A 26,892-nucleotide genomic window follows, 5' to 3' on the forward strand; every position below is an offset into this window, starting at 1 on the left:
AAAATCTACAACCTAGTCCCAATCAATCTTTAGAATACTATCTACAACTTCTCTATATGAAACCTTTGCTCTATGAAGAGACCTTTTTGCTATTCTGGAGTATGCCATGCAACTTATTCATTCTAAGTATTCTTTAATTTTTATTTTCCAACAACTTAAAATAGGCTTAAAATTCATCTGCCTCACAAAACACCTGCCAGTCATTCAAACTCACAGTTTCTTTCAACTTTGGAATCACTGAAACACTTTCACTGGTGCAACTAATGCTGGAAGTTACGTAATATCATCTTTATTGCCTTTTATCTACTAGCTATTTTTTAAAAATAAAACAAAATGATATTTCCCCCAGCAACACTGAACTCCTTAAGGTAAGACACCATATCAATGACTTGCAATTGTTCTTCAACTACCAAGCACAGGAGACCCTTGAAAAATATTATATGAAAAATGATGCAGTTCTTTCCAGTCACCATTTCAAATCAACTATCTCAATGCTTTTTATTGTTTAGTATCCTTTCATATAATTATAGACTTCATTTATCAGCAAAATCTGCCTAACAACTAGAAGTTTCATGTGAGCAGAACACATCCTTTATAAGTATTTGTGTAAGAGCAAACATGTTTTAATTGAGATGGTATTTCAACAAATTACATATATTTCTGATCCTTTACACACTACATTAGATGGCCTCTACATTTCTGCTTTAAAAAATTATTGCAAAAATTATTTTGAAATCTAATTATTGAACTCCCCACATGCTCCCTTCACAAAAAGAGGGAAAATGCAGCTTCTTCCAAGTCTACATATCAGTAAAGATCCACATAATCTACCAGAGACCATAAATTCCTCAAGGGTAGTTTACTCTATTAACACCTATATCCTGTGCACATAATAGAGCAAATGAACTTTAGAAGTAATAAAGTTAGCTGGATTGAATCCTACAAACTATAATTTTAAAAATCCCTAATTTCCTGGCAATAAAATAGAATGGATTCTAAGTACTAAGCTGAAATGCAGAAAGTTAAGGAAAAAAGTGATACATTATAGTAAAATTCATATTCTTTCAATCAATATTCTTTTTTCCCCACATCTAGAAGTTAACACTCCATTTAAAAGATTAACTAACTAATCAAATCCTACAAAGATGCTATTTTCTTAAAGATCATATTCTTCTGGATGACTGAACTAAAACTAGAATCGGAATCTACTTCCCGTGTTCTGGCTTGGTCACTTAAAAAAAAATTTACATGTCCTCTTCAAATCTCTATTTATTCATCTGTTATATGGAGAAAATAAGGATAGCTATAATGTTATAACTGCCATGGAGCATGATAGATATAGTTTTCCATTAAATTTTGCAATTGGTCTCCAAAAATAAAGTCTTTTGAAAACATTATAAAAACTAACCAAAAGGCCTATTAAGCAGGGCACTGTGGTGCACACCTATCCCAGCTATTTGGGAAGTTGAGATGGGAGGATCACTTGAGCCAAGTTCAAGACCATCCTGAGCAACTTAGTGCGACCCCATCTCCAAAAGGGAAAAAAAAAAAGCCTATTAAACATACTGACATTATTATATAACTTTGGACACTTTTTGAGTATTCTAATACTGGTATGAGATGCATATTCAAATGGGATGAAAAAAATTTTGAAATATTCCCATAAAATACATCATTTCAACTGCTAGGAGTCCCTTTTCTATCTTACTATCTATTATGCAACATTAAGTACATAATGTTACATAATATATGTAAGTACTTGTTATATATAATAACATGTATTAAATGTATTATAATAGTTGTCATTAATTGTACTTCTACTTGCCCAACTAGGTGGGTAGTGTCATTAACACTTCATAGTTGAAAAAGCAAGGTGGTTAGAAATAGTGTAAACTTTTGTAGAATACATGCTCTTCTTGAACAATCCTATTCACTTTCTGTATTTAGCATAACTACACCAAAACAGAGCCCAAAAATTCAAATGTATCAACCGACAGATTAATGACAGATTTGTTAGCATGTACATACAGTTTATCTCGCCCTCTCTCCCTCCCCCATCTCACATGCTCATACAAATTTCAAAAGTAAAAATGAAACTTGTACATTCAAATGTACACCAAACTGAAAGTGAAACATTATCTTTCTAACCAAAGCAAGACCCCTGTTGAGGACACTAATTATAGCTGGAAAACAAAGGGTTAAGGGAGGACAGACGCTAACTGCCAATCACATAACTAACTAATTCCTATTGCTGGGGAATGTATAATCACAGGTTTATGTTATAATACCTCTAAACTTATGACTCCTAATTTTCTATTTTCAGCTTTCATCCTGGGGTTTCAGATTCAAATATCCTTCTGACTGCTTTGGGTATTCTTCATCTCAGTTAATTTACCAATATACACCCAGAAAACTCATACTATCATTGATTTCACTTTCTTCATGACAATCAATAACAAGGTCTGCTTATTTTCCATAGAACTACTTTAAATCTAATGCCTCCTATACACCATTCTAGTTTAGGTACCCTCAGGATCTCCGAAAAGACCTATCTTACTTTCAAATCTATACTGACATCAGTTATCTAAAATATACACTTAAGCATGTCAATCTTCTCCTAAAATCTTCTAAACAATCTCCAACAGATGAAAAATAACCTCTTCAGCAGGGCAAGCCAACTCTTAAGAGTGCTCTACTTATCCTGTTCATAATACAAAAAAATCAAGCAAATTCTAAATTGTTAGAAACTAACCATATTGGTTATTTACCAAATTTTCTCTGGGCATATCCTAACTTGGTTGCTTCTGAAACCTTTCCTATAACTTCCTCGCTCTGTGCCCTGACAGCACCTCATGAATAACACTATCATAAAATTTATACATCTGCTTCTCCTCAACCCTTCTCATTAGACTATAAGGTTTTTCATGGCAATGGCTGATAGCCCATTCTTCAGTCTCCCAATTTAGCACATAGTAGGTACTCAGTGCAAACCTACATAGGTACTATCACAAATATTTTCCAGATTTTCCCTTTGGACTTGTAAGATTAAATTTGGGTTTTACATTTTAAATCTGGATGAATTACAATAAACATTCCATACCATGTTACTGAATTTTCCTAAAAAGGAAAAGAGCAATAACTCAGGAAAAATTCAAACTACAGAAATTAAGAAAATCAATCATTTTATGAACAAATGATTTAGTACCATCAAAATTATTATCATAAAAATAACTAAACTTCCATTAAACTAAAATAGATGCCATTAATCATTACTTACAGAATTATATTTGGACATATGCATGCTATTACTTACAAAACAGAATAGAAGCAAATATGCAACTGATTAACTAAAGTGCTAAATAGCTTCAGAAAACTATTGGGTGAATGTTCAAAATATGTGACGTAAAAACCTCAACGATTTAAAGAAATAAATGCATGTAAATATGAAGAAAAGACAATGCATAAACCAATGAGTTAACAACTTGAAGTGATTTATGAATGTAACCAAAACAATTTAACTGACAATGAATTTTTAAAAGTTAAAAAAAAAAAATAACCAAAAGGATTAGAAACTGGATTAAAAAAATTCAAGTACACAATAAATAACCTTTAAAATATCTCAAATCTTATTCTTGATTTTGAAAATTAATGCAATCTTAAAATGAACTGTCTACAAATTATGCTAAGTCAGAGCTACCAAATACCTAAATACTAAAACAAGGTAAGAAAAATTAAACAATCATTAGAAAACAATTCTACTATTGCATTTACATACAGAGCGTTATCTCTGCACCTTCCCCAAAACTTCCATGAAATAAAAACTGTATATACACAAAAGCTGACTCTTTTTATGATGTGCAATACAACGGTTCTTTCCAAGTAGTTCTTTAATATTGTTCTAGCTTAGTACTTATTAATAACCGTGTCCTTTTATAATACTATGCATAATTTTAAAGAATTACCTTTAACCAGGTAATAATCCTATGTCCTGGGTTATTCACATATCAAAAACAGCTAATATTTTAATAGTGCCTTACTCTTTTCTTAACACTATCATATATATATATATATATTTTTTTTTTTTTCTTTTAAATCTTAAAATATCTCTAGATGCTATTATTTACAAACTGGAAACTGAAGCCCTGGAATTCATAAATACCAACCCATAAAGCTGGGATTAACATCAGATGGCCTGATTTTCTTCAAACACAAATTCCCTTTTATGAGTTTTGCATCTAATGTCGTTCTTTGTAATCAGTCTGGAGACCTATTAATATTATTCTTGCACCTAAAATACACTGACTATGGTATATATCCCTCGTTAATATTTTGTTGTTCCCATTTAATCTTGAATAACAAATTTTTTTAAAAAATACAGAATTACTGATAATCAATTTCCCAAAGTTTACAAGAATGTCTTTCCAAAAAAAACCTATCTAACGCATATACACGTACTGAACGCCCCTCCAGTCAACTATTGTGCTCTCTACATTGACATTCAATGATGTCACAATCTCATAAGTACTGGATTTACAAGAGAATTTCTTTACTTTCCTCTTTACATAAAGCTATTATTTGAAAATTAAAATATTCTATTTCCTTGCCCTACCACAAGTTTTCTTCAATTTTATATCCTGTCTTTCTCACTCACTCTCTGAAAAGGCGCCTATTCTAGCTGAAGGTCCAGCGCCCCCAAGGCTGCACTTGCTAATCCACGCCCACAGCGTGTTTTTCTGCCTGCGCCTGAGAATCTTCTAGAAGGGTTTGGTCACACAGTGCGTCGGCCATCTTGATTCTCCTCGCCCGTGGAGATCTACTCAGTGCCCTATGAAACTCGAGCCGCTGGAGTCCTGCGGAGCCCGCGCAGGGCTGCGTGCGTCAGGCTCCGGAGAGCCTTTACGTTTCCGGGAGGGAGACGCTCGCTGGAGCGCCGGCGACGAGCGCTTTCCGCTGGAGTGGCGCACTCGGCGGGGTCCGACTCCGGTACACTGCGCAGCGTCGGGAAGCGACGGCCCCCTGGACAGCCTGCCTAGAGACCGGGCCAGGGGCGGGCGCGTGGAGAGTTCGAAACCGGTACTTACCAATGTGAGGCGTGGCCTGAATTTTCCTCTGCGGGTTTCAGGAAGACCCTCTGTAGATTATTGGACATTTTAGAGGGTGGGGAAGGGACAGATCATCCAGCAAAGTGGGGAATGTGGGGCTGAGGTTCTCAAGGAAGCGAAAGTCAGAACGAGAGAATATTGGGCTTCAGTTGCCCCGCAGCAATTGTGAGGGGTTCGATGCGGAATGGAGGGAGACCCCAGGCTCTCAAGAGGGCGTATCCCCAAGCTTCCGAGGGAGGTGGCGCAGCCACCCACAAACCGGAAGGCTCCGCGCGCGGCGTCTGCACCCTCCCAAACCCTCTCGGAGATTCAGCGTAAGTCTCCGCCCCCGAATCTACGTCATCGCTCCGCAGCCCTCAAAGCCGGAGAGGGAGGTGTGGCCTTCATGATACCGCCCCCAACTAGGGCCTGATCGGTGAAGACGGCGGCGTCCACTTGGCTCTGCCGCCCCGCCCACCGAAGCCGGTTGCCAGAGCAAAGCTCAGGCCCGGGGCATCCGGCATCGTCATGTCCGGTTACTAAGGCGAGTGGCTCGCTAAGGCTCCGCCCTTACAATGCGACCCAATCGCGAGTGAAGTTTGCCATCTCTTCTTCCGGATCAAGGAACAAATCGCAAAAGAAAATTCTCCGGACGTCTACGCAAAATAAAATATTTCCGGGGTCAATCGTACATTTTTTTTGTCGTTTTGCTTCTAGCCTAAGTTTTCATGCCTTGCCCTTGTTTGAAAAGACTAAGGCAGGCCTTTTGGAGTACTCCTACACTAGTGGTGTGAAGAAATTTTAGATGTCTTCCTAAAGAATTCTTGTTACTGGTTCCCTGAAAGTCTCCCCCCACTTCTTGAGCTTTTTCCTCTAGACTTATTTAACCCCTTCTTCCACTTACACTTTCATGTCTCAGTCAAAACTGTCATTTATTGCCATATAAACGATTTGTTAAGTCTCGAAAAATATTATTCCTTATAAAAACATTTTTTGACACCTTTGTTTGAATCTCCAGAGAAACGCTTTTCAGAAGTTTCTGGAATACTGAAGTTAAATATCTGAAATGGCTTCGGTCTCTGTTTAAAGGATAGAGATTATAGTTAAATTGGCTCGGAAATGATATGGGAGGGGTAGTTCCCCAAATCCAGTTTTATCTAGTGTAGGCAATCTCTGGAAAAAACTGACTGGCACTTCTCAAACTTAGGAGACTAAGTTAAGTAGCCAATTTGAATGTTTATTTTGATTATTTACAAATGGAGTTATTTTTGATGGGCTTATTTCGCTTCCCATGATATTCCCCATTTATTTATTATCCATTTACAGGTACGGCAAATGCAATGATGTCATTCTTCTTTAAAGCTGAGTAATAGTCCATTGAATATATACCACATCTTCTTTATACACTCATCTATTGAAGGATACCTAGAGTAGTTCCATAGTTCAGCTACTGTGAATGGATGTGGCTCATCAAACCAAAAGCTGAATGTTATCTCTGATATGTGGAAGTTAATTCACAAAGGGGCGGGGCACTAGAGAAGAATTGAGTTATCTTTGATTAGATAGAGGGCAGTGAAGGGAGGGGAGGGGAGATGGAAACAGGAAGGATAATAGAGTGAAACAGACATTTTATGTATGTTGACTGCCATGGCCAACGTGATTCTACAACATGTACACTCAGAAAATTGAGAAATTATATCCCATCTGTGTATGCTATATCAAAGTGCATAAATGCGTTCTATTGTCATGTATAACTGATTAAGATAAATTTTTTTAAAAAATTAAATGGAGTTATTTCTTTCTGTAACCCCATAAGGAAATAATACTTGTTTAAAAAACTTCATGTCCATATATAATAAAAAATACTAACTTCTCTTCACTCGGTTGAAGGTTAACTTCAACTATATAGAATTTATCTATATTTGTCTCATTACTGAAGAGGGGGTAGAGTGGTGAGTTCTTAATGTTGCTGTGAATTTTTCATCTATCTGTGAAAGCAAATTACTTGAAAGCGTTTCCCATTCCTGCTTGTTATATTTTTTCATTTACCTATCATTTCTTACCCTTTGCTTCTCATATTCATCACCACTCCCTATAAATAAGACTAAGTATCTCAGGATGGGTTTTCTGGGAAGCAGATTCTTAGGATGGAGTTGGGTATGCAGAAGGTGTATTAGAGATCAATATCTGTGGAAATAAAGGACAGGAAGCAAAAGGCAGAGTGAGAAGCTAAGCTATGATCCCCAATCTCAGACAAGGCCTTAGCCTGCCCCACATAGAAGTCCAAAACTGGCATGAACTTAAGACGTTTTATCCAGCATGGTGACAGCTTTATGATGATCAGTTACTGTTTGAAGACTGTGATGAAGAGTTTATGCCTTTTGGATAAGAAGGATCTCTTTAGTCAAATCAATTATTCAACTGGCAGCACTCCCAATATCTGGGAGAATATGACCTTCATTCCTTAAGAGCATTCTGGGATGTGCATCACAGCAACCGCTGTAGTCATTAAACCACTCAGACATCCATTTATTGCAATTGATGCTGTGTGTGTCATACTTATTAAGAATCTTCACTCAACAGCAATATTAATTATTCCCTCACTCAAAGCCATTGGTAATTTTCATTCATTGATTTCCTCCTACCTTTTTATCGATTTCTCCTCAGATCTTTTGAAGTTTCATCCTTCTCTTCTCAAACATTAAATAAGGGAGTTCCTTAAATCTTGATCATTAATCTTATTTTCTCAAACTGTCCTGCCTCCAAAGGTGATTTCATACATGCTTATAAGCATTAATTACTACCTCTACCCATTATTATACTACAAAACACAAAAATAACCATATGTACTAGATACTATACTAATATTTACTTCACAAATATTAACTTATTTACTTCCAACTAATAAAAATTATTATATACAGATGAAGAAACTACCCACAGACAGGGCAAATAACTTTCCAGAGATTATACAGCTTCTGAGAGGTGGAGACATTTCCAAATCCAGGTTGTCTGAAGAGTGTTTGTACTTTACTAATATTTTATGCCACAATTTGATTCATAAATTTATATCTCCACTTCTTATTCTCTGATATTTGTAGCTTTATATTTAAGTGCATTGTTGAGATATTTTGAAATTGTTTTTAAAGCTTCTTCAAATAAAACATGTTCAAAACCAAACATAAATTTCACCTATCCACATTACACTTTCTTTTTTCAATGCTATCTCTAGGAAGAAAAACACACTGTATTCTATTAAAACTGCTGAACTACTGGTGTCACACTTTTTTTCTTGCTAGTATATGTACTGCCAAATTGAGTGTCAGGCATCATTCTTTTTTTTTAAATTTTCAATTAATTTTTATTGGTGCATTATAAGTATACATAATAATGGAATTTATTGTGACATAATTGTACATGCATATAACATAAATCAGTCAATTTTATTCCCCAGTGCTACATCTGTATTAAAGATCATGCAGACTGATGTCAGCTGAGAACATCGTGATTGTGGAGAGGTGGCAAATTGTAGCTTGAGAGGCAAAATTAGCTTGGGCTACATTGAGGCCTTTAGAAAAAAAAGCCATTTACTTTTTTTTATCTTACCTAACATTATCCTATTAGATAAACCTCTCAAAATGTATTAACATCTTAATAGACCTCTAGCCTCTGCCAATCCTAAAGCTAAGAAGGCTGTAACAGTCAATACCTATAGGAAAAACTTTCCCTCTTTGCTACAGCTTACCTACCTACTGGCCCAACCAATTTATTTCTTAAACATATTGATTGATGACTTTTGTTCTTTGGCTATAAAATAGTTCATGTAACCTCTTCCACATCAGAACAAGTCATTCAGGCAACTTGAATCCGTGTTCCCATGCCACTCATACTTGGTTCAGAGTAAGCTGTCTTATTTCTTGTTTCATGTCATCATTTACAATGGAGATGGATAGGGATGATGGTTCTTTAACAATGTGCATGTATATACCTAAAAATGCCACGAATTATACACTCAAAAATGATCAAAATTATGTACATGTGTATATGTATTTTATTTATTAAAAAATAAAATACATATACACATGCACATAAATAAAAGAACATAGAAAATGATTCTTATGGATATACATCAAAGAACTGTCAATGGTTATCTCTAGATGTTGAAAGAAGTGATTTTACTTTCTTTTTTTTTTTTTTTATAAATGTTGTGATATTGTGAAATAAACTTTTGGTCTTCCGGGGCGGGGCGGGGCGCTCAGGGTCAGGCACAGCATTCTCCCAGGCCTGGGTCCACCTCCTGCAGTCCTTACTGCTCACCTCCCCCAGCTCAGGGCTCCTGGGCTATGCTCCCCAGGAGGGAGGCTCCAGAACCGCCCTCTCACCCGCAGCCTGGCGTCAGGACCCCGTCCCCAAGCGACCTCAGACCCTGGAGTCCCGCACCCAGCAGCGGCCACTCCGCGGCCACAAACAGGCATCAATCTTAACACTTCCTCTTTTTATTGTTCCAAAATATAGAATTCTTCCCCAAGTCTTGCAGGCTTCATCTTCTGAATATCTGAATATCTTTTTTATTTCTGTCACTAATACTCTGGATCAAGGTTATTTGGACTTGTAAAACTTTAACGGATATTGCCATATCCAAAACTGTTTCCTTCCATTGCTGGAGCCAGAGATGCCTTCTGAAACCACACATCAGATTCTGTTGTCTCACTACATTAAAAAATCATCAGTTTTTCCCACTGCTTTGAGATACAGCAAAAAAAAAAAAAAAAAAAATACTCAATCTCTAATCAAGTTACTGGACTAGCACAAACTGCTGTCTCCTGGAGAAGTGAAAGAGAAGTTTTGATTTTAGAGATCAATGAATGCATTGGTGAAAATGTTTGGTCACTCCTTCATCCACTCCACAAAACTGCCAACTGCTTACCAATAAGTGTCTTGCATTATATCAATGTGATTCTTTGCTGAAATTTAAACATAAAGCTTTTCTTAGGGGAATTACCTTGTGGTAATTGAAGTGAGTTGGTATGACTATCAGTCGTTTTTTGGTATCCTTGGGACATATACATTTTCTGATAAGTTGGGAAAGGCAAATCCGAGCTTAGATTTCTTCATTTGCCCAAAAGATATTATTACAGAGGAGGGAATAGTCAAGCAAAACCATGAGCCAACAAGGCAATAGAGGTAAACATATTGAGTACAGTTACTCTAAAAAGAAATAAAACAAAGTGCCACACCCTGTGAAACAGAATAATTGGGATAGAAAAATTTTTTTAAAAAACTACTTAAAAATAGCTGTGCCCTGTGCAGTGGTGTCTGCCTGTAATCCCAGCTGTTCTGGAGATTGAGACAGGAGGATTTCCAGTTCAAAGCCACACTTAGCAACTCAGCAAGGCCCTAAACAACTTAGTGAGACAGTGTCTCTAAATAAAATGGTTTTTTAAAAAAAATGTCTGGGGATGAAAAGAATATATATTTTAAATAACTATAAATACAGCAATGTTTTCTTTGGGAGTACTTACTAAATCCTGCTGCAATGATAAGCTACTGTGAACTGCTGTTTCCTTCTCTGAATTATAAAAGGAAAACAAAAAAAATTCTATTAAGAGAAATCATGAAAACTCCCAAGGAGGCTGAAGGCTGCCTTAAAATGATGAACGCACCTGGCAATGAAGGAGAGCAGCTACAGCCTGGGTTGAACACAAATGAGAGAGTGGGGAAAGGTATTTGGTTTTTTGTTTGTTTTGTTTTGTTTTGTTTTAATTAGTTACACATGACAGTACAATGATCTTGACAATTCATACATTTGAATCAGATGGGGTATGATTTCTCATTTTTGTGAGTGTACATGTTGCAGAATCATATTGGTCATGCAGTCACATATATACATACAGTAATAATGTCTGTTTCATTCTGCTGTCCTTCCTATCCCCCTCCATTCTCCTCCCCTCCCATCACTTCTCTCTACCCAATCTAATGTGACACACTTCTTTTTTTTTCTCCTCACATCATCATACATGTATTCTGTATAATGATGAGGGTCTCCTTCCATCTTCCTTGCAATCCCCCTTCTCCCTCCCCTTCCCTCCCACCTCTCTTCCCTATTTAGTGGTAGTCTTCTTCTCATGCTCTTCCTCCCTACCCTATTTTGAGTCACCCCCCTTATATAAGAGAAGACATTCGGCATTTGTTTTTTTGGGGATTGGCTAACTTCACTTATCGTAATCTGCTCTAATGCCATCCATTTCCCTGCAAATGCCATGATCTTGTTATTTTTTAGTGCTGAGTAGTATTCCATTGTGTATAAATGCCACTTTTTTTATCCATTCATCCATTGAAAGGCATCTAGATTGGTTCCACAGTCTAGCTATTGTGAATTGTGCTGCTATAAATATTGATGTGGCTGTGTCCCTGTAGTATGCTGCTTTTAGGTCTTTTGGGTATAGTCTGAGAAGAGGAATGGGGAAAGGTATTTGATGAGTTTTTTTTGTTGTTTCTCTCACAAATTTCAGTGGGACAATCAATGTCTGTCCACTAACAGAAGAAATGTAAGGAAAGAGTCTAGATCTTTAAGTGTTCGTCTTCATAATATCAGGTCAGCAGAACAGTACTACTGGAGGTATAAGTTCAGTTAATATAGTCTAGATATAATGAGATCCAGGCATTCATGTATCTGTCTCTCCTGTCCTCAAAATTCTAAGACATCAATTACAGACTGGGGTGAAAGCCTCCACCAATATTTCATCTTCTTTATGTTGTGTGAAACCCCGAATAGAGAAGGGGTCTGTGGGAAGGTAGCAAGTCGGAATGTCTGACTGGTTCAGGGATATCTGCAGTTCTGCGTCAAAGAGTTCAAGTCATCCTCTTCATTTTACTGGAAAATAGATAAGGGTAGGGCCTTGGCCTTTTCCCAAAACACACAGCCATATAAAACAGACAAAACAACAGAATATGTGATCCCAACAAAAGTAACTAAAAATAAGTTAAGGATTACAAATATCTCAAGAGAAAACAAATGGAAGTCATTATTGAGAAAGTATAATCTGAAAAAAGACTAAAACAGAGTAGAAATTTTAAATTGCAATCAAGTTACATAGAAAATTAAAGCACAGATGGTCCTTGACTTATGATGACTTAATTTACATTTTTTTCTATGTAATAGTGTGAAAGCAATACACATTCTGTAGAAATCATACTTTGAATTTTGATCTTTTCCTGGGCAGGTAATGCACAGTATGATACTCTTTCACGATATGCAGGGTTCCCAGTTGGCCACACAATCACAAGGGTAAACAACCGACACTCTACAGTGTACTGTGTTGCTAGCCTATGATGTTTGGTAGGCTTGAGTAGTAAATGCATTTTTATGTTATTTGCAACTTACAATAGTTTTGAAGGGGTGCCACCCACTGTAAGTTGAGGAGTATCTGTAATAGAAAAGTATATCAATGAGAATCAAACTGAAGCTCAAAGAGAGGAAAACATTAGTTATACAGTAGCTCCCCCTTATCCATTGCATTCCAAGACCCCAGGATACCTAAAACCCCAGATAGTACTGAACCTTACGTGTGCTATGTGTTTCTATACATATATTTTTTGATAAAATTTGATTTATGAATTAGGTGAAGTAAAATATCAATAACCATAAATAATATTGAAATAGATTGTTATATAGTATAATAAAAATTTCCAGCATCGATATCCTTGTGTTTTGAAGTCATTACTAAATAAAATAAAGGTTCCTGGAACACATAAGACCCCTTGAAAGTTAATCTAGTCACCAAAACAGCTACTTAATGACTAATGGGTGGGTCATGTATATAGTAGGATACATTGGACAAAGGGATGATTTATGTCCCAAGAAGGACAGGGAAAAATTGCAAAAGATTTTTTTTATACTACTCAGAATGATGTGCAATTTAAAACTTTTAGGTTGTTTATTTCTGAAAATTTTCTTTCAATACTTTCAGACCCGAAAGTGACTAAAACCATGAGAAGAAAGGCTTCAGATAAGGGCGTACTACTCTATAATGCAGTTTAGAATACGAACATGAATTTAGTAGCTAAAACCACTGATTATCTAAATGTTTCTGCCCATCAGGAGTGGAGGCGTTGCTCTTGGTTTCTCTCTTTTGACTACTTGAATTTTATTTTGCCAGTTTTCTGGGGAGTTTGCATCTTTTGGGTTATGCTTCTATTACTGTAACAAAATACATAAGATAATCCACTTATAAAGAGAAGAAGTTCGTCTTGGTGCACAGTTTGGGAGATTTCAGTCCATGATTGATTGCTTTGAGGTCTGTGGAGAGGCAGAACACAGCATGGTGGGACATGTGGAAGAGCAAGACCCCTGACCTCATAATCCAGAAACAAAGGAGACTAAAGAGAGAACCATGATTTCATAATTCCCTTCAAGGGCATGCTTTTAGTAACCTAAAGGCTTGTCATTAGACGCCACTTCTTACCACTCCCAAATATCACCACGTGTACCTTTGGGAACACACTTACACAGGGGGTCTACTCCTCTGAGATCCTAATACTAGAAAATGGGGGGGGGGTGCTCCTATTAGATTCTTACCTTGAACTGGTTCTAGATTTCATCTACTTCTTACCATTCCCTAACTGACTTTTTATGGATTAAATTTGTCCTTCAAAGACTCATATGTTGAATCCTCAATCCCCCCCCCAAACTCAGAATGTGACTGTATTTGGAAATAGGACACTTATTTATTTTTAAATATAATTTTATTTTATTAGTATTATGTGAGCAATCAAGTCATCAGGAAAAGCAGATAAGGAAAAGAAGGAAATGAAAATATTTGTTTTTTAATTTTTAAATTTTACTCATTTCTATTTTTCCACATTTTTATTGGTGCCTTATAGCTACACATGATGGTGAAATTTGTGGTTACATATTCACACATGCACACAATATAATAATATAATTTGGCCAATATCATTCCCAAATTCTTCCTCCCTTTCTCCCCCATTCCACCCCTGTTCCCTTTCCACTCAGCTTCTGATCTTCCTTTGATTTCCATGACCCGTCCCCACCCCATTCTTTCATTCCTTTTTTCCTCTCTAGCTTCCACATATGAGAGAAAACATGTGACCCTTGACCTTCTGAGCTTGGCTTATTTCCCTTAACATAATGTTCTCAAATTCCACCCAATTTCCTGCAAATGACATAATAATTTCATTCTCATTTATGGCTGAATAAAAAGACTACATTGTGTATATATACTATATTTTCTTTATCCATGCATCCATTGATGGACATTTAGGTTGGTTCCATAGTTTGACTATTGTGGATTGTGCTGCTATAAATATGGGTATGCATGTATTGCTCTAGTACAGTGACTTTAATTTTTTTGGATGAATAACAAGGAGTGGTGTAACTAGGTCATATGATGATTTCATGCCTAGTTTTTTGAAGAATGTCCATACTGATTTCCACAGGGATTGTACTAATTTACAATGCCATCAACAGTGTTAAAGTGCTCCTTTTTCTCCATAGTCTTTTCAGAATTTATTTTTGTTTGTATTCTTGATGACTGCCATTCTGACTGGCTCGAGATAAAATCTTAATACGGTTTTGATTTGCATTTCCCTAATCATGGTTAGCCATTTGTATTTCTTCTTTTGAGAAGTGTCTTTTTAATTCATTTGCCCATTTATTAATTGAAGATTCAAGCCATTAAGAAATGCAGGTAACTCTAAGATACCATCTCACTCCAGTAAGATTGGCAGCCATTATGAAGTCAAACAACAACAAGTGCTGGCGAGGATGTGGGGAAAAGGGTACACTTGTACATTGCTGGTGGGACTGCAAATTGGTGCGGCCAATTTGGAAAGCAGTATGGAGATTCCTGGGAAAGCTGGGAATGGAACCACCATTTGACCCAGCTATTCCCCTTCTTGGACTATTCCCTAAAGACCTTAAAAGAACATACTATAGGGATACTGCTACATTGATGTTCATAGCAGCACAATTCACAATAGCTAGACTGTGGAACCAACCTAGATGCCCTTTAATAGATGAATGGATAAAAAAATGTGGCATTTATACACAATGGAATATTACTCTGCACTAAAAAATGACAAAATCATGGAATTTGCAGGGAAATGGATGGCATTAGAGCAGATTATGCTAAGTGAAGCTAGCCAATCCCTAAAATACAAATGCCAAATGACTTATTTGATATAAGGAGAACAACTAAGAACAGAGCAGGGAGGAAGAGTATTAGAAGAAGATTAACATTAAACAGGGATGAGAGGTGGGAGGGAAAGGGAGAGAGAAGGGAAACTGCATGGAAATGGAAAGAGACCCTCATTGTTATACAAAATTACATATAAGAGGAAGTGAGGGAAAAGGGAAAAAACAAGGGGGAGAAATGAATTACAGTAGATGGGGTAGAGATAGAAGATGGGAGGGGAGGGGAGGGGGGATAGTAGAGGATAGGAAAGGCAGCAGAACACATCAGACACTAATATGGCAGTATGTAAAAAAGTGGATGTGTAACCGATGTGATTCTGCAATCTGTATATGGGGTAAAAATGGGAGTTCATAACCCACTTGAATCAAATGTATGAAATATGATATGTCAAGAGCTATGTAAGGTTTTGAACAACTAATAATAAAAAAAGAAAAAGAAAAAAAAAGAAATGCAGGTAAGAAAAAGAGGAAATAAAAATATTTAAAAAGGTAAAATTTTTTTTCACCCATGAATTACCAGTAAATTCCAGACATTTCATACTTAGGTTTTTTTCTTCTTGTGTATATGCCTCATTGCCCTAAGAGATTTCCCAGCCCTGAACTTTTCTCTAGAAGCCTGCAGGCAGATAAATGCTCATGGCCCAGATTGAGAATTCAGAAAATGCGCAGTTCTGATTTTCTAAGGATCATCTGTACTCAAACACTATGCAGGCAAGGCTGGAGCAATTGTGTTGCTTCTTTGGAATCCTGTAGGATGTGCAGTTTCAGAGGTCTTAGTCCGTGGTTGGCCAACTTCATAGCTCTGGGCCCAATGTGAGGCAGAACATGATGGCAGACGAGTATTCAGAGGAAAGCAGCTCAGGCCATGAGGACCAGTCATCAGAGAGTTTAAAGTAGAACATTTAAAGGGTGGTTAATTTAAAATAATGCTACTAGGGCAGATGCTTATCCAATCTAACTGGGCTCTAAGAAGAGGAAACTTGGATACACAGGAACTAGGGATGTGCACATACAGAGGAAAGATCCTGTGAAGACAATGAGGAGATGATCATTTACAAGCCAAGAAGAGAGACCTCAAAGAAACGAAACCTTCAAACATCTTGATTTTTGTGCTTCTTCTACATAACTGAGAAAATAAACTTTTCTTTGTCTAATCATCTGGTTGGTGATATTTTAGGTCTTATATTTAGATTTTTTACCTACTTTGATTTTTGCATGTCACATTAGATAAGGATTCAACTTGATTATTTTGCATGTGGATATCCACTTTCCTCACCACTTCTTGTTAAAAAAAAAAAAACCAAACCTCTTTTCCCTTTTGAATAGTGATGGCTCTCATATTGAAAATCACTTGAGCAAATGTGAGGTGTTATTTGTTGATTTTATATTCCATTGGTCTGTATATTTGTCTTAATGCTGGTACCACACTGTTTGGATTACTGTAGCTTTGTAGTAAGTTTTGAAGTCAGAAAGTATGATTAGCTCTGGGTTTATTCCTTCATTCTTAGGGTTTTTTGTTTGTTTGTTTGTTTGTTTGTTTTGGTGGGTATCAGGCGCCCTTTTTGATTCCATGTGATTTTACCATGTTTTTTTTTTTCTTTCTGAAGAAAAGTTTTTGGAGTATTGATGGGATTACATTAAATTCATAGATTTCTTTGTGTAACATTGACATTTTAACAATATTAAGCCATTCAAATCCATACACATGAGGTATTTTACATTTACTGTTGTATTCTTTAATTTCTTTAGAAACGTTCTGCAGTTTTCATTGGACAAGTCTCTTAACTCCTTCGTTAAGGTAATTTCTAAATATTTTATTCTTGTTGATGCTATTTTAAATGGAAGTCATTTCTTATTTCCTTTTGGATTATTTATTGCTCATGTATAGAAATTACTCTGATTTTTGTGTGTTTACTTGGTACTCTGCTACTTTGTTGAATTTGTTTATTAGATCAAACTTTTTGTGTTTGCAGAATCTTTAGGTTCACACCATCTGTGAACAGAGATATTAGTTTTTCATTTCGAATTTGGATGTTCTCTTCTTTCCTTGCTAATAGCACTGATTAGAACTTCCAGAATAAGGCTAAATAGAAATGGCAAAGGAAGATATCCTTGTCTTAGTCCTCTCAACCCCCAGTACTGGGATTGAATCCAGGGATGCATTACCACTGAGCTATATTCTCAGCCCTTTTATTTTTTAAATTTTGAGATAGGGTTTCACTAAATTGCTTAGGGCCTTGCTAACTTATTAAGGCTGGCCTTGAACTCGTGATCCTCCTGCCTCAGCCTCCCAAGTCACTGGGGTTACAGATATGAGACATTTTATCTGAAGCCTTATTCCTGATGTTAGAGGAAAAGCACTCAGGTTTTCACTATTTAGTATAAAATTTGCTGTGGGTTTTTTAATGGAAGGTTTTTATTATAGTAAGGTAGTTTCATTCTATTTTATTTTTTATGGATTTTTAAAATAAATAAATAAATTGATTAAATATTAATTAATAATTATTAATTAAATAAAAATAAATAAATTTATAGTCTTTCCACTTTAAAATGACAAATTCATTCTTATTTTCCTGCTCCTTTTTTTCCCTGAAAGCATCCTGTCTAAGAGTAAACACCAAATCTCTTCTACTAATTCATGAGCTAGTATTTTTAAGCCTTTAAATAGTGTTAACTTTATGAAATGATTTTCTGCATTAATTGAGACTATCACGTGTCTTATTTTGTGAATGTTGTATATTTGATGATTTCTGTATGCTGAGCCATCCTGGCATTCTGCCATATGTAATTTGCTCTCTCTTGTGTTAAGGATTTTTGCCTTAATATTCACAAGTTTATTGATCTGAGCTTTTATTATATCATCTTTGGTTTTGCTAGAAGGATAATATTGATAGACTCATAGAATGACTTAGGGAATGTTTCCTTCCCCTTCAATTTCTTGAAAACGTTTGAAAGGGATTGTTGTTATTTATTCTTTAAAGGATTGGTAAAATTCACAGAAGACATCTGGTCCTGAACTTTTCTTTCTGGGGAGATTTTAGTAACAGATTTAGTACATCCTGATTATATTTCTGTGTTTTCTATGTCTTTATGATTTTATCATGGCAGGTTTTATTTTTTCTTGTAATTTGTCCATTTCATCCTGGCTGTCCAATTTCTTGATGTGAAGTTGATCATACACTCTTTTAAAATCTTTTTTTTATTTCTGTAGAATTGATGGCAATAGTTATACTTCCATTCCTGATTTCAGTAATTTGAGTCTTCTCTTTTTTAATGCTTGGTCCTTCCAGCTAGAGGTTTGCCAATTTTTTTGATCTTTTCAAAAAATGAAATTTTGGTTTTCCTTATGTTCTCTCTTATTTTTCTATTCTCTATTTTACTCATCTCTGTAGTAACCTTTATTATTTATTTATGTTTGAAAGCTATATTTTTCTTCTTTTTACTGTTTCATAAGAAGAAAAGTTGACAAATTCATATCTTTCTTAATTTAATGTAAACATAGCTACAAATTTTCTTTTTTCCTTTTTTACAAATTTTCTCCTCTTAGTAATTTTGCTATATCCCATATTTTATTTTCATAGTCGCTGGTTTGTAAGAATTTTATGATTTTTTTGTGGATTTCTTCTTCAGTTCTTTGATTTTCAGAGATATGTTGTTTAATTTTCATAATTTTGGGACTCTTACAGTTTTTTTCTTTCTAACTTAGTTTTATCATGTAGTCAGAAAAGATACTTTAATATATTTATTCTCAAATAAATTGAGATTTAATTAATGGCATAAAATATGATCTATCATGATAAATGTCCAACATACAATTGAGGAAAAATGTGTATACTATTGTCATTGGGTGGAGTATTCTGTACATGTATTTAAGATCTATTTGGTTCATCATATTTTCCAACTCTTCTATTTCTTTACTTATCTTGTCTGGTTGTTCTATCCACTAGTGAGAAATAGGGTATTGAAGTCTCCAATTTTTATTCTAGCACTATTTCTCTCTCAGTTCTATTAATTTTGCATCATATATGTTGGTGTTCTTGGTTAGGTGCATCAATTTTTATAGGAACTGGATTAAAATTCATCTATGTTACATTATTGCAAAGAATTTGGTTTTCTTGTGTCTTTGTCCTGAGACTTTGTGAAAGGCTTACTTTAAATACGTTATAGTAGTTTATCTGGCAGAGAAAATTTCAGGGAATTTCACCGTGTCCAGACACTCACAGCTGCTACAGTCATGGGCTGAACAGGCACAGCTACAAATCATGCTGGTGGCAGAACTTGACATCCTACATGTGCTGTGTTTTCAGGCATTAATGATGCAAGAGTCATGGAGTAGTGGGGGACTCAACTGAGATTTCTAAGAAGACCTGGGAGGCTAGGAAATGTGTAGTAGGGTAAAATAACACGAGAATTCTGTGGGCAGCCCCTGAGACAGTGATACATGATGCTGAGAGAATAAAGACAAAGATGCATTGGCGATCTCAGTCATTTGGACATACTAGGAAAACAGAATGTCTTCTAAGGAAAGCTGCAGGCAACTTGTAGGGTTAGCCCAAGAGAATGGCCACGTGGGCTGCAGTCAGCAGATATAGACGCCCAAGGGACCCACATCCCACCACCATGTGCCTCAAATATGGAGCTAAAGATTTAATGTTTGGATTTCAGTCTTGGTTGTGTCCCATTCCTCTTTGCTATTTTCCTATCCCTCCCTTTTAAAATGGGAATCTTTACTCTGTCCCAACATTTTATATTAGAATTTGTAACTTTTTTTAAAAAATAGGAACTCACAGAAAAACAATTTGCTTTGAGTTGGAGGAGTCTATAGACTTGGACTAACTAAATTCATTTTATATTGAGATATACCTGAATCTTTGGAGCCAGGGGAAGAATGTTTTAGTTTTGGATCTGGAAGTTCCCCCACAGGCTCATGTTGAAAGATTGATTCCCAGCTGGTGTTGCTCTTGGGAGATCCTGGAAATTTAGGAGGTGGGGCCATGTCCTTGCAGGGTTCATATTGACCATAGTGTTTATCTGCCTGTCTCTCTCTCTTGGATGCCATTGGATTAGCAGCAGCCTCCTCTACCTTGCAACCTTCCTATAATTATGTTCTGCCTTGCCACAGGCCCCCACTTGCTTGATCGAATTACGAAAGCCTTAACCCAATCAGTGAATTATTCCCCTGATAGGATTAGTTGAGTGGTTGACTTAGGGTGGGTAGGGTGTGGCTGGAGGAGGTGAGTCCCTGGGGAAGTAGTTTGGGGGTTTATATTTTGTATTTGACAAGTAGAGTCTGCTTCCAAGTGTGATGTCTTTAACCACTACCTTCCACCACACTGTTCTGCCATGATGTTCTTCCTCAACTAAAGCCCCAGGGAAGGGATCTGGGTTTTCTATGGACAGAGGCCTCTGAAACCACGAGTTCCAAAATAAACTTTCCCTTCTTAAAATTGTTCCGGTCAGGTCTTTTGGTCACAGGAATGAAAGAGCTGACTTAAACAACCTGTGTGAGCAGATCCAGCTGTTTCATGGGTTCTTCATGCAGAGACATTGGTATATTTATCCTGGGGCTGGAGCTGCTGCTTCACATTGACTTACACCATGATCAGCTACAGCAGATGAGGAGTTGGACTTGCCTTCAGAAATATACACTGTGAGACCAATACACACTCACATATACACCCGCTGTGTCCTGGATCCTTGTGCATCCTCTGACAAGCAGCCACAGCTGGCCAGCCTGCTTCCTGCCACTGGACTGAGAAACCCTACCACTTAAAGGCAGGGCAGCAGCAGCCCGGATGGTCTGTCTTAGGTATTTTGTTACAGTGATGAAAACTGAGTAACACATTAAGATCACTCTTCTGGCTGGTCCTTAGCACAGAGATAGCCTAAAAAAAAATAGCAAATCATGGGAAGGAGGAGAATCTGATTTCCAAAATTACTCCTTTACATTCAAATGTCAAGCTTTTGACAAAAATGTCTCAAGACATATAAGAAAGACAAAGTTATGGCCCATGCAAAAAAAAAGGAATTTTTCCTAACCTCTCTCTACAATCTCTAATAGTGGAAATACTATAAAATGACTTTAAAATAACTGTTTCAAAGATACTTTAAAAACCTTAAGAGGTTTAGAAAGTCAAGAAAACGATGCCTGAACAAAATGCAACCATTAATAAAGAAATAGAACCTTTGGAAAAAAAACAAAAATAAATTCTAAACCTACAATTATAATACTTAAAATTTAAACTTCATTAGAGGAGTAAAAGTCAGATTTAAGAAGAAAGAATCAATGAACTTAAAGATAAGACAAGAAAAATTGTCAACTTAGTTCATTTCTAAGAGTTCTTATAGTTTTTAACAGTTCAAACATTGTCCAAAAGCTCAAATCCAGTTTCCTCTGAGACTCAAAGCAAACTTGCATCATGAGCTCCTGAAAAATCAAAAGCAAGTTACATATGTTCAATATATAAAGGCATATAGTCAAGATTTCCTCTCAGAGAAATAAGGGCATAGAAAGAAGGGATGGGACCAAAGAAAGACCAAAAGCAACCTTGGAAAACAAATCCTGTAACTCCACATGCAGCATCTGGAGCACATGGCATCATAATATTCTCTTTGAAGGAGTTACATAACTCCACCCCTGTGGCTTTTCTGGTTTCTGCCCACATGGCTTCTTGGTTGGCTTGTCTCTGCTTGATTCCTGCAGTTTTCCTCAGCAGATGTTCTCTGATACTGGCACTTCTTTATCTTGGGGGTCACCAATGCAGGTTTGGATTCTTCCTTGCATCTCCATGCAGTGCTCTCTCAGGGGCTGCCTGCAGGAACTTTGATGCTGCTGCACTTTGCCTGGCCTTTCAGTTCTTCCTTTGAAATCTTGGTGGAAGTTTTCATGATTTCCTAATCTCAGCATCATGCATTCCTGCAGAATCAGCACCATATGGTTGCCACCAAGGTCTGCCGCCATCTTGAGCAGTAGCCACATCTCTCTCCTCTGTGTATCTGGGTAGCTGAGTATTGTGAAACTCCTTCCTAGGATTCCTTGGGCAAGCAGAGTGCTTACCCAATCTCTTCTCAGAGGAATTTTTACTTTTACTCCCTTGAACCTGAAATGACTATGTAAGCTTCAATTACAACGATATAAAGTTTTTCTAGATTACATTGTGAAACTTTCCAAAATTCTTCCTACAACCCCACCCCCACCCCCGCCAAAGTTCCAAAAATTTCTTAACCACATGGTCAGATTAGTCAGCAACAACTCCATTCTCAGCACCAATTTGTGCTTTAGTCAGCTCTTTTGCTGCAGTGACAAAAAGATGAATTACAGAGAAAAAAAAAAGCTTATTTGGGGGCTCACAGTTTCAGAGTTCTCAGTCCATATAAGGCTGGATCTATTCCTCCGGGCTTGAGATGAGGCAGAATATCATGGTAGAACAGTGTGGTGGAGGAAATATGCTCGAGACATCACACCAGGAAGCAGAGAGAGACTCCACTTGCCAGATACAAAAGATATACCCCAAAGGTACTCCCCCAGGGACCCATCTCCTCCAGCCACAATTTACCTGCCTTCATTTACCACTCAACTAATCCTCTCAGGGGAATAATTTACTGATTGCCTTAAGGCTCTCAGAACTCGATCATTTCACCTCTGAATCTTCTTGCATTGTCTCACACATGAGATTTGGGGAGACAACTAACATTTAAAATATAACACAGGTGATAGAAATACCAGTTCAAGGCAATAAGGCACACTGTACAAACAAGACAATTAAAGCTGCTGAAGTCCTGCTTCGCATGGAATCTGTACTTGCTTGGGGAATTCAGGAAGTCCTGTGGAAGTGTTTGTCCCTCCCTGTGTAAAAACTCCAGAATTTATCAACAAGCCGATATGAGGCCAGGTGTCATTACAGAAACCTTACAGGAGGTGTCAACTGAAGAGTGTAAACCAATAGATAATCTCTCCTACATCACCATAGAGCCACGAACTAGTTAAAAAGAAAATGTTGGCTGTAAGCCCAAAACTCAATTTTAAATGGGTCTTCTAGGCTAGATATCAAGAAGAAACCAGAAAAGGAATCACAACCTATTGGTGCGTTTTTTTTTTGTTTTTTTTTTTTTGGATCTACTTCAACACAGAAATACTTGTCCATGGTGTATTAAGTGAACTCAGAAAGAAAAGGGCAAATCAAGATTGTGGATTTGAAGGTTGTCTATAGGCTTTGGTGGAAAGCATAAGAACAAACTGGACATGAACTATGAGACTATGGGACACATTTTAAGATCCTACTACCAAAGGGAAATTCTTGCAAAGTTTGAAGGAGAGAGGTTTTTTTTTTGTTGTTGTTGTTTGTTTTTTTTTTTTTGTTTTTTTTTAAGAGAGAGTGAGAGAGAGAGAATTTTTTGTTTTAATATTTATTTTTTAGTATTTTTAGTTCTCGGCATCTTTGTTTGTATGTGGTGCTGAGGATCGAACCTGGGCCGCACGCATGCCAGGCGAGCGCACTACCGCTTGAGCCACATCCCCAGCCCAAGAGAGGTTTTTATATTAGCTCAAGAGTATGCCCCAAAACATAGTGGTCATAGGTGATGACAAAAGTAAAAAAAAAATGCAATAAAGATTTGGCAGCAGGTGCTGAAGAAAAATCATTAGAACAAGGGTCACTATCTAATCTCCTGAAAGCATCAACTTCTGTTCATGGTGGAAAAATCTCTTCTATAAATAGCTCTAGAGCAGAGAAGGGTGTGGCTAGAGTTGTAAATATCAATTTCCCCTGGTCATGATGCCTCCTCCAAGTCTTTTAGTGTCACAATTCTGTGGCGACAGCAGCAGCTCCCAGGATAGTTCATGTGGCAATAGATCATCATGACATCATTGAGTCAGAAGATTTCAACAGAGACTGTTGAGTCAGTTCATGTGGGTACACTATTAATAACCAGCACTAGTCCAAAAGCAGTATTATTTCCAAAAAGTAGTCATTCAGACAATCCCTACTGTGATGCCAGCCTCTGCTGAAAATGAGACAAAATCACCATACAGTCTGCCAACATTATCATCATCCGAGCTACAGAACTTGCAGTGTCAATGCAGACAAAGCCAAATTTGGCTGGATCAGGAAGCATTCACATTGTCGGAACACCACTGGCTGTGAAAGACTTACTTCTGTTTTAATAGGCCATAGCACACCAATAGTGAGACTATCAATGCCTGCTCAATAGGCTTCTGGTCAGACTCTGCCTCCGGTTATTAGTGCAATCATAAAGGGACAGAGGTTAAATTAGAAGCAGATGCAAGAAAGCAGGAACATGATGTGAAAACTTTGCAGCTGCTAGAAGAAAAACTGGAAGATGGAATAAGACAATGACCCAACTCTGTTGTCAGGGGTTGTCAGCATCCCCTTAGCTCTTGACCTTCCTGTAACTGTAAAGACCAAAGGACCAGTGACATTTGAGAAATCAACAGTAGTAGACTTTAGACTATTAATGGTAGTACTGACATAAACATTTGCAGGAGAAGTCATCAAGAAAATCAAAGGAAGACTTTAAACCATTTTAATGTACATAAGAAAAAAAAACAAACTTCCTGGAAGTGAATTGCATACCCCATGTTTCAGTGGGAAATGAACTACACATTGAGGTGCTGACACAAAACTGCCTCTTTCAGTAGGAAGAAACTGAACCTGTCAATAAGGAAAAGAACTGAAAGCCATCAAGCAGCTCACTATAATGTCAAGTCACACTAAGACTTGGATAATTAACATCTTTAAGAGGTTATATAGGGTTATGGTTTGGATGTGAAGTGTCTCCCCAAACCTTGCGTGAGGGACAATGCAAGAAGGTTCAGAAGAGAAATTATTAGATTGTAAGAGTCTTAACCCAATCAGTGAATTAATCCCCTGATAAATAATTGAGTGATAATTGAAGTGGAAGGGTGTGGTTGGAGGAGGTAAGAATTGGAGTGTGGCTTTGGGGTGTCTGGTGAGTGGAATATCTCTTCTCTCTCTCTCTCTCTCTCTCTCTCTCTCTCTCTCTCTCTCTCTCTCTCTCTCCCCTTTCTGATCATCATGTAAACTGTTTCCTCCTGCCACACTCTTCCACCATGATGTCCTGCCTTACTTCAAGCCCCAAGGAATGTAGCCTCCTGTTTATGGATTGAGACCTCTGAAACTGTGAGCCCCTAAATAAACCTTTCCTCCCCTACAGTTGTTCTAGTTGGGACTGGTTGGGTCTTTCAGTTGCAGCAGCAACAACAACAAAAACTGACTAAAATCTATAGTTTTCAGTATAGAGGGGTTGGGATGGGTGATCTTATTGTTACATGTAGCAATTTTTTACCATATGAAAATATATTTATAGATTCATTTATTTTCTTCTTTTTTATTTCTTACATACATGACAATAGTGGAATGCATTGAATCATAATGATTCATTCACAACATCATTTTTCGTAATTCTGTATATAAAGTATGTTCATGCCAAATTTTTGATGCATTTTATATGCATACCAGTAATTATTACTGTGTTTGCACACTACTCAACTAGTGCTATATGAAGACTCTGATAATACAGAATGTGAATTGAAAAATGGATCAAAAACTTCAGAAAAAGGATAGCAAAAGTTATCTAGAGTAATTTTTTAAAATATCATATAGCTTAAGCAATTTAAAACAAAGGCCTTAGACCAATATTTTATTTCTTGCAATAAGCTAATAGCTTGCTTAACGATTTTTTGTTAAAAGAAAACATTTTAAAGTATTGTACCTAGTACCGCATTGTTATGGAATTTACACATAACATTTTAGATGGCAGTTTAAGTCTGCCCGTTTCTTAATTGTGGACAAATTAACTGTTGGTTCTGGCCTTTTGTGATAACATGCCAGTGTCACTCACTCAGCCCTGGCATGTGTAAAGACATGTTGTTCTACTGCTTCTTAGAATTTCAGGAGCAGCATACATTTTTGTCAGTTAGCTCTAGCACCTACAGTTTTGTTTTCTTTCTTTTTCTTTAAGGTATAGTCCGTGTTTGTATAAATACATTAAAATAGACTCTACTGTCATGTATAACTAAAAAGAACAAGTAAATAGTAAAAATACATAAAAGTACATAAAAATAAATAAATAAAAGTTTAGGAGGGAAAGTACCAATGTTCCAATTTGGACTATAATGGTTTGCATATTCAACATTTGAAATATATTCTATTTGTTGTGCTCTTGTCTCAATGTGTACTCAAGTAGGTTTTCTAAATTACAGAAATAAAATTTTAAGAAAAAACACCTAAGGCTGCTGCAGACACCACTGCCGTGCCTAGAGGTCTTTCCTCTGGGTATAGCTGCTGTTATCTCCTCGGCCCCTGCCACTGAGCCTGGAGGTCTTTTTTACGAGCATGCCAGCTGCCACCTACACCACCACTGCCAACGCCACTGCCACTGATACTGATGCTGCCACCCGCAGGTCACCTGGAGGTCTTCTTTCTGGGTGCTGCTGCTGATGCATCTGCAGCCACCTGCTGCCGCTGCCACAGACACCACTGCTCCCTGACACTGCTGTCACTGACACCGCTGCTGCCCCGTGGAAATCCTCTGGGTGAGGCTGCTCCACAGATG

General features: G+C 37.0%; 1 protein-coding gene and 1 pseudogene across 4 annotated transcripts in view; one reads left to right on the forward strand and one right to left on the reverse strand.

Annotated features, from left to right (window-relative positions):
* The window catches only part of Lrif1 (ligand dependent nuclear receptor interacting factor 1), a 19,391-nt gene extending 12,698 nt beyond the window's left edge, over positions 1 to 6,693 (reverse strand). For 2 of the 4 annotated variants that reach the window (XM_026402838.2, XM_026402836.2), the window contains exon 1: positions 5,082 to 6,693. In XM_026402838.2, the coding sequence (XP_026258623.1) occupies positions 5,082 to 5,149 (68 nt within the window). In that variant the 5' untranslated portion in view covers positions 5,150 to 6,693. Of the gene's footprint in view, positions 1 to 4,651; positions 4,788 to 5,081 lie in introns of those variants that run through there. The other 2 variants (XM_026402839.2, XM_026402837.2) reach the window with 2 other exon arrangements.
* Positions 5,287 to 24,789, forward strand: LOC113192636 (ETS-related transcription factor Elf-2-like; annotated as a pseudogene).
* Positions 24,790 to 26,892: the final 2,103 nt, after the last annotated feature.

Source organism: Urocitellus parryii, chromosome 11 (genome assembly GCF_045843805.1).
Source record: "Urocitellus parryii isolate mUroPar1 chromosome 11, mUroPar1.hap1, whole genome shotgun sequence".
NCBI classification, from domain to species: Eukaryota; Metazoa; Chordata; class Mammalia; order Rodentia; family Sciuridae; genus Urocitellus; species Urocitellus parryii.